Source organism: Littorina saxatilis, linkage group LG5 (assembly GCF_037325665.1).
Source record: "Littorina saxatilis isolate snail1 linkage group LG5, US_GU_Lsax_2.0, whole genome shotgun sequence".
In the NCBI taxonomy this organism is placed as follows: Eukaryota; Metazoa; Mollusca; class Gastropoda; order Littorinimorpha; family Littorinidae; genus Littorina; species Littorina saxatilis.
Genome location: NC_090249.1, coordinates 58,952,975 through 58,968,514, shown reverse-complemented (window position 1 = coordinate 58,968,514; position 15,540 = coordinate 58,952,975). Strand labels below are relative to the sequence as shown.

The following is a 15,540-nucleotide window of genomic DNA, read 5'->3' as shown; positions in this document are numbered from 1 at the left end:
AAGCTACAGATCTCTGAACAATCCCTGACACGCACTGGCACACTTCTCTACCATCATTAACATCGCCAATGTGTTTTCACACACATGCATGAACACACATTCACATAGCTACAGACACAGAGGCACACACACCACACAGTGAACAAGTCAGCAAACTTGTATGAATAACAAGCACAGCAATGCACTTTTGTTTGTTTATTTGTTGCTTAACGTCCAGCCGACTACGCAGAGCCATATCAGGACGAGGAAGGGGGGGATGAAGGGGGCCACTTGTCAAGCGATTCCTGTTTACAAATGCACTAACCCATTACTTGTGTCCCAGCAGGCTTTAGTAAAACTAAATTAATACCTACTGGAAGATTACCAGTTTCCAGTATGTTAAAATAGGCTTAACCTATCTACTGCTGGACTTACATCAGAACACTAACAGATTAAACTATACATGAATCGCGAGACAAGCGGCAAGAGAAGAGATTTTTGGAAAAAATACAGGTGAATGAGCAAGAAGGCAGAAAAAAGAAAAGAATTCATGAAGAAAAAGAGAGCATGACAGGAAAGAGGAACCAAAAATCTACCTAACAGCAAACTAGAAAGCTCCTGCGGTTCCAAAAACAGGAGGGGCCTTTAATTTCATAACCGCAGTGCCCCACTGCGGGAAGCAATGCACTTCAAATAATCATTCTAAACAGGTGACCAAGACAGAACACATCCATGGAATCAGCCATTCATTTCTCTACAGTTCTCTTGTCTAACAACCAACCAACCAACACCTTGCCTACAAGTAACCACAACACTCTCATGCTTATACAATTGACTAAAATTAGCTTCTGTTTATTACGCTCCCAACAAAAGCATCATATGCCACAGTAATTTACTGAATAAACAGAAACACCGTGAAGAAAACAGAGAGAACTTGTCACCTACTCCCAGTCAGTCTTCCACATCTTGCTATGTATTGCACAGTTGGTCTTTCTTCACCAAAAATGATTCGTAACACATACATGTATGAAATTCAAAAATGAACTCTGTGTTCAGTCGTACTTATATTGCATTCATGTAATTGTAGCTACAGAGACTTTTTTTGAATAGTTTAGTTTGTCACACTCTACACACGCAAGGAAGAAATGGCCTTCAATGCATATACATATACCTGCATGTTCCATAGAATACTCAAGCTTTGTTCTAGATTGTTTATCGTTAAAACTAACAGTGCAAAATGTCTTAGGCCAAAAAAAAAAAAAAAAAAGGCGTGGTTACGGTAACATAGCCAAAAAAATAGGGTAGGTAGGTAGGCAATCACTTTTTTTTTAAACTTTTTTTTCTAATGTGTACAAATTAAACCTACTTGACAGGGAAATAAGTGTGCGACACGGGCGCTTTCGCTTTCATTGCGTTTTTTGCACTCGTTTTTTGTTTTTTTGTTGACAAATGTAATAAAAAGTTATAGGATCGGCCCCTAAAAATAGGGTAGGTCGGGTTACCGTAACCACACCTATTTTTTGTTTAGGCCTTATGGAATGTAGACCATGCACAGATTACAGAAACGTTGTACGCATATAGACAGGACAGTGCTAATATGAAGACTTGTAACAATCAATTCAATAAAATACAACTGTAATTAAAGGCACAGTAAGCCTCCCGTAAACCATCACAGATACGGTCAGGCTTTTACACACAGTACAAACACCCTTTCATTTAAACACTCACCGATTGAGAACATCCTAGGTGCCCTCCGTAAAGAGCGAACAATTTTCAAAGAATTTATTTTTGCGTGGTTTATCTTACCCCTGAGCCATCGTGAACCCGTGTGATCCAGTTTACCTTTTTCACAATGCAGTCGTCACGGTTAGTCATTTGAATGCGATTCGATGTGAACTTATCTACAATAGCACGTTTTTATGCACGAAACAAACGGCTGTGGTTCACAAGAACTCTAGCGATGGCTTTTGACTGTTGAGAGGAACGGCGATATGCATAAACCGTCGTCTGCTACGACCCTTGCGTGACCCTGCTTCCGGGCTTTTCTCAAACTTTCACAACTTCGAATTGTACTGATCTTGTCTTGATGAAAAAAGAATTCTTTTATGATTAAAGAATGTTTGTGTAACAGGCTGTCAATTTATTATTTAGATTTTAAAAGTTAGGTCTAGCACAAAAACGCACCACGGTCCAAAAACATTCTGATAATCATCGATCCACGGCTAGCTATCGCCAGTTTACATCGATAGAATGACACCCGAAGGGAAGTAATTCATGTTTGACCTGAGTTCAGGATGGGTCCAAAAAGTTCGAGACAATCTGCAAAATTAATTCTTTAAAAATTGCTCGCTCTTTACGTAGGGCACCTAGGATGTTCCCGTTTTGTGAGCGTTCAAATGAAAGGGTGTTTGTACTGTGTGTAAACGCCTGACAGTATCTGTGATGGTTTACGGGAGGCTTACTGTCCGGGCGTGATTTCCGGTATTGAATATTCATAACAGCCGTCCTGCACCAAAACGAGGCGCCATTGTTGTAGAGGAGCAAGTCCACGAAAATAAACTCTTTGAAAATTTCTCACGCTCGACAGAAAGCAGCCAGGATGTTCCCGTTCGGTGAGCGTTCAAATGGAAGTATGCTTGTACTGTATGTAGACGCTCGGGGAGGTCTGTGATGGTTTACGGGAGGCTTACTGTGCCTTTAATATACTATTTAATATTCAAACAAAAGTGTGAAAAGGGGGCTTTTAAGATTGTTTGAGGCTTTATAAAACTTGAAAGCCTTTGAAAACTACATGTTCTTCCTTTTGCACATTCCTTGGAGAGAACAACATCGTAGCATGTTGCATGAATCGAAGGTGGCTGTACGGTCCGCAGGCTCGCATCGCCCGTGGGACCGGCAGCGTTTTCAGCCATCATAGTGAAAATAGGTAAGTATAGAGAAAAATGAAAACTGAACTTGAAGGGAGAGTTAATAGATTATGAGGTATAATTAGGGGTGGGGGTGGGGGGGGGGGGGGGGTTGGGTTATTAAGGAAGCCAGAAGAAAGGTGCAAAACACAAAGTGAGGAATTTGTGGCGTTCCAAAGGTGTTCAGAAAGTGTCCTCATCGATGACGAAGACCTGTGCAATCTCATCGTGTTCGTATGTCCTCTTGAGGAAATTGTCCGTCAGTCTCAGGCCTGAGATGGTCTGAAACATCACACACACACCCTCACTCTTATAGCAGTGTTCTGAAACATCAAAAACATAATGTGACTCTTATAGCCTAGGTCTGTACATCACATAATCAAACTCTTATAGCCGTGGTCTGAAACATCACATACATAATCTCACTCGTATAGCAGGCCCAACTGAGAAAGTTTATAAACAATTCAGCATGAGACTGCTAAAAATATAATTAATTTGTACAAAGCAGACTTGAACTACTAAGGGAGCTTTCCATGTAATACAAAGCGGGCAGTCACAAACCTCTTGCGTACTGTGATTCACACACACACACACACACACACACACACACACACACACACACACACACACACACACACACACACACACACACACACACACACACACACACACACACACACACACACACACACACACACACACACACACACTCACAAGCACGCACGCGCACACTCTCAATATACCTGCAGTCCCGGTGTAACAGCCAGCAGTGTTAGAGGGACGTCCATACTCTCGTTCTGTGGCAGCTTGCCCAGCTGTCTGCCCGACACCCCACACCACATGGCGCCCTGGCCCGGGACGTTGTGCAACACTAGGGTCAGGTCCATGGTGCGTTCACTGCAATATACACAAGTCAGCTGATTGCCATGTGATATGACCTAGTAGATATCTCAAGCTTTTACGAGACTGGTTCAAACTAACAGACTGTTGGAAAAATGAAAAATTGAATAATAATAAGGAAAAAACAACAACATTAAAACATCAAACAAAACATCAAAAAACAATGTCAAGGTTTGTGGTTCTGTTTACTTCAAGGTCAACGGTTGGTAAACTAAAGCCAAAGAGTCATGGTCAACCAACGTGAGCTAAATATCACTTGAAGACATCAAGATCTTCGCATCAATACATTTAACTAGAACAGCTAGTTGACCTTAACATTAGTTGACCTTACCAACAGTTGGTGATGCGGCACACAATGTTGAAGGTCGTCTCCAGGGTTACCGTGTCTGGCACGGACTCCACCGTTAATCTGATGTCACCGTAGCCAGGAGCCTGTCACACAAAACAGACAACAATGACGACACACTGTCAGACCTTGTGTTGAGATGAACAGGAGTGAGGAAGAGGAGGCTTTAACTGGCATTATCCCCAAATTAACTGAATGTGTTTGCAACATTTACAGTTTACATCTTTACCACGAGGGCACCATGGTTATTCACCTGTTTTTGCAGCAAATGACAATTTTAGTTCTTATCTCCCAAAAGAGCCATTAAGTTTGGTCTCTTAATTTCTCGAGTCTGTATAAATTCCAGCCACTCACTGCCTTGTCATTTTTTTGAATTCGGACATCTTGAAAACCTTCAACATTCTCACAGTAAAAACTCGCCAAACAATAGTTAAGGACGAAATTGGCTCGTTCATTTCAGTGCTTGTTATTGTCTCAGTGCTTGTTATTGTCTGAGTGCTTGTTATTGTCTGAGTGCTTGTTATTGTCTGAGTGCTTGTTATTGTCTCAGTGCTTGTTATTGTCTGAGTGCTTGTTATTGTCTGAGTGCTTGTTATTGTCTGAGTGCTTGTTATTGTCTGAGTGCTTGTTATTGTCTCAGTGCTTGTTATTGTCTCAGTGCTTGTTATTGTCTCAGTGCTTGTTATTGTCTCAGTGCTTGTTATTGTCTCAGTGCTTGTTATTGTCTCAGTGCTTGTTATTGTCTCAGTGCTTGTTATTGTCTCAGGTGCCAGAAGATTGGTTCCAAATAACTCCCACTTACTCTAAATCCAAAAACAAAGAGACTGTCACGTATTGTTTTGTCAATAACAAACGTTCCGACAACTCAAGAGAAAGGGGGAATGTACGTTCTGGCTCACCGATTCCGACAGACCCTAAATATTAACGCAAAATAGGCTTCTGGACTAAACTTTTACTAAAATGAAACATGCGACAAAATCAGAAAAATACTGCATAAATCCATACAAAAAAAAATATAGTAAAGTAAGGTTGTTTTGAACCAATGCCGGGTCTGTCGGAATCAGTAACCCAGAACGTACATTCCCCCTTTCTCTTATACAACATTCTTAAGCTCAATACGCTCTCTCATTTACAAACTTTACTTCATATGTTCTTTCACTGTTAGAATTATATCTGATACATGCAATGTGACTGTCTAAACGAATAGTTAACTCTTTACAAGTGATTCTATTTTTACTTTTTCTTCCCGTCCTATTTGAATCCCCTTTTTTAAAAACTGCTTTTTCAGATCTTCTATATCGAGTGGCTTGTTATATTCAGCTCGTGTTTTTGTTTGAATACTTGCTTTCTTACTTTTGTAGTCATCAAAGTCTGTTTGTATCTGTTTGAATTCTTCGTCAGAAACTTTTGAATCTTCAAGTGCTTTACTGATAGACAGTTTTAGGCTAGACAATTTTGATGATGCAAGAGTGGAAATGGATTCGTGTTTTTCAAGCTTTTTCACAATTTTTTTCATTATAGCTGATGCTATAAATGATAAACCACCAACTGCTGCTGCGACACCACCTAGGATTAGAGAAACTGGAGTCCCTACTCCGGTAGCTAACAGAATTGTTCCCGTTACACCTGCAGCTGATGCAAGGATAGTAGAACCAGTGCTGGCATTAGAAAGGCTGTTGTAAGTTGTTGAGTACTTACGTCTAGCGCGAGAATATTTTTCTAATTCATCTTCTAGTTGTTTTTGTATATTACTAATGTGTGCCAGTCTGAATTGTTGACTTTCTGCTGCACTTTCATCAATATTAGGATAAAGCTTCACACTGCTAGTCATCTTTTTAATGCAAAATATAAAATATTTATCTTAATTCTCACTGGCCAGTGTTTCTGCTAAGCTTTGAAGCTGTTCATTGCTTAACACCTTATCTGTATAGTAGAAAGCAATCAAATCAAGATAAGTAAGATTAATACTTCTTATTTCTGTTAAATTATTTATATCTGCGTTAACAACAACATTTTGGTTTGACGTCTGTTTTTTTATTGTGTTAGAATCCTTTTGAACAGCAATAAATACTCTGACTTCTTCAACATTTAATGGTCTCCAGTTGAGATTTATTCCTCTCATTAGAACAGTGTTTGTGGTTTCTTCCCTTTTCCTGACAACTATATCAAATATCATAGTTGCATTCTGCCCTATTGGAAGCTTGGGTATAAAATCGACAATGGTGTCAGCGTCCTTTTCAACACTTTGTTTTCTGTGAATGAGATAGTTGTTCTTATGGAAAGGTTTAACTGCAACTTCTCCCCTGCTGTTAAACGCAGGAACAAGGCTAACAATTAGTGGTTTAGCATTGATTGACTTACGGAATGTGTCGTCTTTTCCAACAAGAGTGTATGGACTCACAAATTCAAACTTCATTTCCCAGTCAATCTTTTTTATAACAGGACTAAGTACCCATTTTTTATTCTGATGTTTCCACATGTAGAATGTGTCATCGACAATTGGATCAGGTACATTAACATCACGGATTTGACCTAGTTTGAGGAATCTTGGTTTCTTTTCATCGTCGATTTCCTTTCTCTTGTAATGACCAGTGTCTGTAAACTCGAATGCATACACTGCACCAACTTCAGCATTGCTCTCAAAGTCGATAGCGTCTGCTAAATCTTTCAACTCTATAGTTGAACATGCAACAGGATAAGCTATTGTAGGTCCACTCGACATTTTAATACTCAATATTTTATGGAACTATTTCCAATGTAATGTTAAACAAACAATCAACTGGTTGTCCACTTTGATTTTTCAGATCAATGTGTAGGAATTCATGACACCCTTCCTCCAAGTCCTTGAACTGAAGTGTCTTAAATGTTGGCACGTGCATTTTACAAAAAGAGGCATCACTCGGTGGAAGAATCCTAAGCAGATCAGAACGCTGATCATTAAACAGATTATAGGATGTGTTAAGCTCTCTCATGTGAACAAACAGTACACTGTTAACATCCATGTCAATGGGACGTGTTCCCTTGTATATTTTTGTAATTCCAAGCATATCAAGGAGTTTGGTTGGAAAGTAAACGTTTACTTCTCTAGTTTTGGGCAAAGTAAGAGTAGCAATGAGACTTGCATGATTTAAACTCGCTGTAATACCTACTGGAGCAAACAATTCTTTCTCTAAAGTGCAGAAGTCATAGTAACCATCTTCTACAGAATGTGTTTTACCATTAATTCTAACCCAGTTGTTATTCTTTTTTTTACTGATATTATACCAAGTAACCTTATACATAATTTCATGCAGTGCAACTTTCATTCCTCCATTTTGATTGTTGATAGGGTTTGCAAGTTTAACTGGCACACCAGTCTTCACATTTGTTAGTGTGATAAACATTTTTTATTCAACAACAAAAATGATTCAGTATAAATTCAACAAAGACATTAAATACAAAACTGGACCATATTACAATCCAAAGACTATTTCTTTCCATGAGTTGGACTTTGCTGTAACAGAAACAGAATCCATTCGCGTTAAAGTGCCTGACCCATTCCATTCTTACCTAAATCCCCCAATCAAAAATGATAGTGTTCCAAAGATGTGGAACTCTCACCCAATTCAGTTCTATCAGAATCAGTTAAACTTTGCAATATTCTGTGCAACCACAGGATGTGGAGTGTCCTATGCAGACCACATGAATAATTCAAACTTACTGACAAAGTGTGTGTACACATTTCACGTTTACTATCAGTGCAGGAGAATCTTGTCTGAACTTCAGGCACCAATGCCGCATGAAAAGAGCTGGAACCCATTCAACAATAGGATAAACATGAAAGTGTATGAGCGTCTCTGCAATGAATTCAATATAGATTTTAAGACCGACTTTAGGCAAAAGCAAGACAAAAACCATGGCATGGGAACACTATATTTATGGGGTGTCCACAGGAGGTATAATTTTGATTACTGGCCAGGTCATACATCTTTTTCTTCAAATGTGCAGGTACAGTTAGGATCAATAGAACAACAGCACCACAATGCATGGACTACTTTTATATTAGACACCGGCAAAGGTTTCACTGGATCAGGTGTTGAAAGGATCAATGAATCTATCCGAACATATGCGTGGTGCTTGCTAGGCTCGCAGGCACAGACACGATCAAACATAATGAGAACAAGCACAGGGTTTGGTGCGCAGAAACAGTTGTTATCAAATTTAGAAGATGTCATAAACTCTGCAGTTGATCTGCCTTCCAGCATCAAAAGGTATCAAGACTCTCTCCGTTATGCAAGATCAAAAGTTGACTTTGCTGTTGGTAACGGCCTTTACATGTTACCTTCTGATCTCCAGCTGCAGATTGGAACAATAACAAATTATAACAATGAAATCATTATTGCTAGTGACACCCAGCCGCTTGGAAAGGGTGAAGAACTGAATTCAGAAATCAGAACGATGTTACAGCCATATCACAATGAACAGAAACAAAGCGTGACAAGTGAAGATCACGCTGCAGGTGAAGATCATTCTGTCACTAGTGATGATCAAGCTGTTAGTATTAGTGATGATCATGAATCGCAGAAGACTGCTCTAGTAATTGGTGGAGTGGGTGTAGGCTTACTTTTGCTTTATTCTCGTTAGCAGAACACCTGCAATTAAAACTATTAGAGTCCAGAGATGTTCAGCCATGAAACCAACAACTTTACCTGCAAAAGATAACAGCCAGCTAACAATTGAACCAATGATTCCTGGAAGTGCATCCAAAGCTTTTGCTGCTAGTTTCTTTAATAGTTCTGCAATGTGTTTGAGTTGTTTCTTTACCCATCCCGGATCAGATGGAGGTGAAGGTGGAGGTGGAGGTGGAGGTGTGACAGTGCCACCTGTGAGTGTTAACACTAATGTGCTTATTGCAAATCCTAACGCAGTTAGTATACTAGCTATTGTGATTCCCTGCTCTCTGAAAAGCGTTCTAATTCTTTCAGCAAGAGTTGTGTCTTCGTAAAGGATTCTTTGAATTGTATTTTTTATTCTGCTGACCTGTGTTCTCAGTTGTTCTCTATTGTTACTTAGAACTTCTAACCTTATGGCTTTCTCCTCCTGCAAATCTTTTAAACGCTTAGAAATTCTGTTTTTTACTTCTTGTTCTAGGTTCAAATCATCAGCATCAGCAAGTTTTTGTTTCTCTTTGTTTATATCTTCATCCAGCTGACCTAGTTTTGACAGATTATTTGCTATTTCACCTCTGATGGTTTGTAGTGATTGATTAAGGGCTTCTATTTCTCTCATAGGTAATAGTTCATGTGGAGTCTTCAGTGAAGTTTCCTCAGAAAAAGAAGTCTCTATCTCTTGTATAAGTTGATCAGCCTCATCTGCAAGTTTATTAAGATCTTGCAATGGAACAGATTCTATTTGAGTAGCAGTTGGTAGTCCTAGTTCTGCTTGTTGAAGTAAGGAAACAACATGGGAAGATGATGACCGTGTGCTAGGCACAATATCTAATTGCCTAAGTCGATTAGCAGTAAGTTTTTGTTTTAGTGAAACTTTTGATAGAAACTTAGCAGGATTAGATTTATATGTAAGTTGGACTTTTTCTCCTTTATCGCTAGTTGTATATAAATGATTTGCTTCCATTTTGAACTGGTTTGGATCTAAAACATCAGGTTCTTCTCCTAAACTTTTGTAGAAATCTCTAACTTTACCTTCCAGAAGTTCATGTCGTGCCACCTCATAATGCAGTGAATGATGGTAGGGAACCAAAGGGATTGCTTCGCTCATGTCGTCCGCTGGCTCAAATAAATCTTCAAATCCACCTTCTGCCATTTGTAACTTATTTTTTATTTTGAAAATAAAAAAAGATGGCACAATCGTTCGGTTCTGTTCTTGATCCTTACAGAAGGCTGAAAGAGCCTCTCGGGGTAAAAGGAATAAGGCAAACAGTTATAGTTACAAATAATCCTTCTACTATTGATCAGAATGAAATACTTACTGTTAGGTTTCCTAATCTAGGTAAGAACGATGTTATTGTACCAGGCACTGTAAGACTATCATTCAAATTAGAATTAGAATCTGGCTCAGATGAAAATAGGACTTTGGCTTATAATGTAGGAAGAGCAATTGTGAGGAAGATTACTGTCAAACTGGAAGGGCGGGAAGTGATGTCATTGAATAATGCAGATGTATTTTTAGTTTATGCAGATAATTGGTTGACTGACAATGAAAAGAAAAACAGAGTGTTTCAAGGGATTCAGTCAGACAATGGGATAAAAGTTAGAATAGGAGCCGGAGATAAAGCTGACAACAAAAAAGATAACGCTGTCAATGTTGCTTTTGGAAACAAATTTTGTATTCCACTTGACTTTGAACTCATAAATTCACATCCTCCCTTCTATCAAGGAGCATTGCGTGACAGGCTGTCATACGACCTGACTTTCAATAGTTATGATCGTGTTATGCTTTCACAAGACCCGGAAGCAAAGTATAAGGTGTCTGGAATTTCTTTAGAGTTTGATGTTGTAAACCATCCTGAACTGGCTAGACTTATAGAAAATCAGTACAGTTCTAAGCTGCCTATCTATTATGAAAGAGTGTTGAATCACAGTACACTTTCAAAAAGCCAGGCTGATCCAATCTGGAACATTAACTTGAATACACCAGCTAGGTCAATGAAGGGAATACTTATGTTGTTTGAGGAACCAAAAGATTCATATGAAAGGCAAATAGAAAAGTTTTACAATCCACTAATCAATAGAGTATATTGCACAATTGAAGGGCAGCCAAACCAAATATTTGCATCTGGCATGCTGCCATACCAACACTATGATGAAGCAAGAAAGTACTTTACTGGAGGAAGATTGAAAGACCCAACATCTGATCTTGTGGCTAAAGATCTACATTTACACGGTGTTGGCGTAGAAGATTTCTTGACAAATAAATATGCGTTATGGCTGGATCTCAGAACAACTGACGACAACAAACTGCATGGAAGTGGAAGGCGAATTGAAAACGGATCAGAAGGAATCACAATACAAATTGAAAAGGAAGTAGGGAGTAGTAGTAAATCAGTTAAGATCTACGTGTTTGTTGTGTCAGATGCGCAGTTAAACATCTCTGAAAGCAGATTACAGGATATTGTTTATTGAACGTGTTAAAATGAAGTATCTAGATTTTCTTCCAAAAGATCCACACTGTTCTTTGATTTGTGGGGCAACAGGTTGCGGCAAAACAAGATATGTTTTGGATTTATTACAGACTGTTTACATAAATCACTTTGAACACATAGTCATATTCTGTCCAACCATAAAGCATAACAGAACATACAAGGAGAGAAAATTCATATGGTCTGATCAAAATATATTTATTGTAAATCCTTCTGATCGTCTAAATGTTTGCTTGGAGCATTATTTCGATCTTTTTCAGAACACGCCAACACTGTTTATTATTGATGACTGTGCAGCAGAACGTGACATTGTTAGAAAGAAAAGTGCACTAGCAAAGCTTGCATTCAGTGGACGACATGCATTAATATCAGTTTGGATATTAACACAAAAATACAATGCAGTTCTGAAAGACTTTAGAGAGCAACTCAAAACAATAACATTGTTCTATTCAAAGGACCGTGACAGTTTTGAAGAGTGTCTTCGAGAAAATGATGTCATTGAAAACAAACAGGAGAGAGAAAGAATAAAGAATAATCTGAAATCTTCTAAGCACTCGAAACTGGTTTTAAAAACTGATCAACCAGTTCAGTATGTATGTTTGTAGAAATCCTTGCTAAGTTCTTGTCAAGTTCTTACTCAAGTTCTTGTCAAGTTCTTACTCAAGTTCTTGTCAAGTTCTTGTCAAGTTCTTACTCAAGTTCTTACCCAAGTTCTTGTTAAGTTCCTACCTAAGTTCTTACTCAAGTTCCTACCTAAGTTCTTGTTAAGTTCCTACCTAAGTTCTTACTCAAGTTTAATTACTAGATTTTAATTTTATTCTGCATCAAAATAAAATGAACTGTGATGAATTGCTGATGCAGACTGCTACAGATATTGAAATCTGTGACAGTAGGACTATACCTGATAAAAAAGAAAGATTGTATTCACTTGCTGTTTGTGGAAAAACAAAACACTACCTTGGGCAGCAGTTAACTGTGGAAGAAGTACAACATCTTTCCTCAGAAGATATAGAAAAGTATCATGGACGGTATGAATCAGTGCTTGGTTCTAAGATGGTTAGAAGTATTGGACAGACTGTTATAGGTTTGTACACAAAGATTTTTGGACATTTTACACCTCTCGACTCGGAGGAAGACTTAACACATGATCTAACTCATGACCCTGTTGTTTCCAAGTCCCTCGAATCTCTTGCCTGTGGCCTGTATTATCGATTTGGTGCTTTATTAGTACCATTTGTTGCTGGATTAATTACTTTCAAACACATTAATTTTCAGAATAAAAAAGATGACGGATCAGTTGAAGCAGACAGTGGAGCAGACGAAAATACCAGAAGTGAACACAGTGACAAAGAAACCTGGTAGAGTAGAAGCAGGAAAAAAACTAGCCGAATGGAACAGACAAAAAAAGTTAAATCAAAAGGCAAAGCAGAACATTATGTCTGAAGTTGAGCAGACACCAAACATTCCTGAAGTGACTAAGGTCACACAAACTGATCAAGAATTAAAATCTTCATTTCTATCATACAGAAAAGTAGCTGTAGCAGCTGTTGTTGGAGGAGGTGGATACTTGCTTTACAAACTTTGGCAAGGCAAATATAAAGTGTCAGAAAGACCAAAATCAGAAACACCAAAATCAGAAACACCAAAACCAACAAACAAAGCAGTACAAACAATAAAAAAGCCCACAGTAGTACCTGCAGTGGATTCATTTCATATGGAATAATTTTAATATTTTAATTTTGATAACATAAAAATGAGTTCTGAAAAGACAATAGTTAATCTAGTTTATCACGCTGCAGTGATTGGAGGCTTGAGTGTAGGTTACACAATGCTGGGTAAAAGTCTCCTCAGAATGAAACCAGCCGACTTGGGAAAGTTAGACTTCGAAGACGGTGCTAAACTAATTGGTGTTGTGACAGCTTCCTTTGCAACAAAAGACTTTTTGGTGAAGCAAGGAATTATTCCAGAAAATATAAACATGTAAGACAATAAAATGGCTAGCTTGGTTATGATGGTGGGAGGTGCGATTGTAAATGCGCTTGCATTTTCTGGCAGCAACTATTTGTTTTCTAAACTGCAAAATGGTGAAGAGAGGGAAAGGCACAACAAAGCCATGGAACAACTGGCGAAAGCACAGGATGAATACGAGAAGAAACGAATTGCGCAGTTAGACTTTATGAATGATAAACTCAGGCAGCAAGGACATGCAAACAAAACCTTTGCCAATGTTGATGCAGCCATTCAAGAATACTATCTTGTAACTGGAAAGAAAATGAAGACAAGTGCTCCTCCAAAACTGGGTGACTTTTATCAGCCTTCAGAAGAGCAGAAGGTGGGCGAGATTGTTTTCATTGTTATTGGTATGGCTGTTGTTTACTTTATTGCGCGTGCTGTCAAATCTTAATATTCTGTCATTTAAAAAACCATGAGTGATGCTTTGTTATCTAAAATATATTATTCCCCAAAAGGATACTGGAAAGGAAGAACTGCTATTGACAAGCTCAGTGACGCAGCAGGTGTTTCTCAAGATATAGCAAAGAAATGGTTGTCAAAGCAGGCAGTTTGGCAGATCTATTTACCTGCACCAAGAAACATTACACGACCACACTTTGTTAACATTAAACCGAATGACACTCATCAAATAGACCTGCTGTATTTACCGCATGACACAGTCAGAAGGAAGAAATATAAGTATGCACTGACTGTAGTTGATGTTGCAACAAGATACAAAGATGCTGAACCGTTGACAGAGAAAAGTGCTATAGCTACAGCTGTTGCCCTGCAAGAAATTTACAGACGTGGACCACTAAAGTATCCCAGAATGATTCAGTGCGATGATGGTAAGGAGTTTAAAGGAGCTGTCAACCAGCTTCTGTTAAAACATCATGTTACAGTGAAGAGAGGTATTCCAGGAAACCACAGGTCACAGGCTATTGTTGAGAGCTTTAACAAACAGTTGGCAGAAAAACTGTTTTCATATCAGTACCATCAGGAATTTTTGGACACAGAAAGTAAATTGCGTAACACTGAATGGGTCAAAAGATTACCATCAGTACTTAGAGCAATGAATCTGGAGGTATTTAAAGCTACAGGGTTAAGACCAGTTGATGCAATCAAACAGAAAACAATACCTGTTGCTCCAAAGTCAACAACACCAGTGGCATTACTACCTTTCAATCAGAAAGTCAGATATTTATATGCACCCGGTGAAGCTGAGGGTGACAGCAGGAAGCGTGCAACGGATCCAATCTGGAGTATTGACATTCATGAAATCAAGAGAGTAGTAGAGACAAATCCACCTATATATTACTTGAGAGAACCAGCACCGCAAAGAGCCTTTGTAAAAGAGGAATTACAATTAGTTCCACGTGGTACAAATGTTAAATGATTTTTTATTTAAGATTTTATAGTGTTAACAAAAATGGAAGCTCTGAGAAAGAATTCTAAGCAACTTCATTTTTTTAATTTATATTTTTATTTTGAGTTATAAAATCAAACTCACAGCGATGGAAGACTCTGTATTAGAATCTTTATCGACAGTATTTGACACCGTTGAATTACAAGTAACGGATCCTCAAAATGTGCAGTCCAGTGTGCAAGACGCCATTGAACAAATTCCAAACAATTTGTTGATTGAACCTCCAGTAAAAGTGCAGATAGTCAGTTTAATAAAATACAAAACAGTCAGTGATGAGGTGCTAGAAGTTCATGTTTCAACCAGACAACTAGCACTTAATTCTATGGCAGAATTGAATGGAAACTGGGCAGATGAAATGATGAAACGGTTTGAGCAAGCTGCAGAGGATGCAAAGATGAAAGGATCCGGATGGTCAGAAGGTGAAATTCTAAAAATAGAATTGAAGCTAAGTAAATTTGCCCCCATCAGAGGTAGAAGTTACATACCTTTACCTCCTGCTCTTGTCAAAAAACGTGCTGTGCTGAACATAAAGAATGATGATGACAAATGTTTTTTGTGGTGTGTTCTGGCAAGACTGTACAGTGTAAAGAAAAATGCAGAAAGAGTGTCTAACTATCATGCATACAGAAATAAAATAAACTTTACTGGTATTGAATTTCCTGTCAGCATTAGTTACAAGCATTGACAAATTTGAACAGCAAAACAAACCCATCACCGTAAATGTTTACACGTGGATGAGGAAGATGAACTGAAACCAGTCAGAATATCAAAGAACTCACCAACGATTGGTGATTGTGATACTAACCATGTTGACAGGTATAATGACTGATGGTGTAAAATATCATTACACTTT

At 38.4% G+C, this 15,540-nt stretch overlaps 1 protein-coding gene across 1 annotated transcript in view; it reads right to left on the bottom strand.

The window, feature by feature from the left end:
• Window positions 1-2,981: 2,981 nt before the first annotated feature.
• Window positions 2,982-15,540, bottom strand: part of LOC138967563 (trafficking protein particle complex subunit 13-like) — a gene marked incomplete in the record, with an annotated part of 259,297 nt that continues 246,738 nt past the window's right edge. Inside the window, 3 exon segments of the mRNA XM_070340139.1 lie at window positions 2,982-3,167; window positions 3,629-3,782; window positions 4,117-4,217. Of these exon segments, the coding sequence (XP_070196240.1) occupies window positions 3,069-3,167; window positions 3,629-3,782; window positions 4,117-4,217 (354 nt within the window).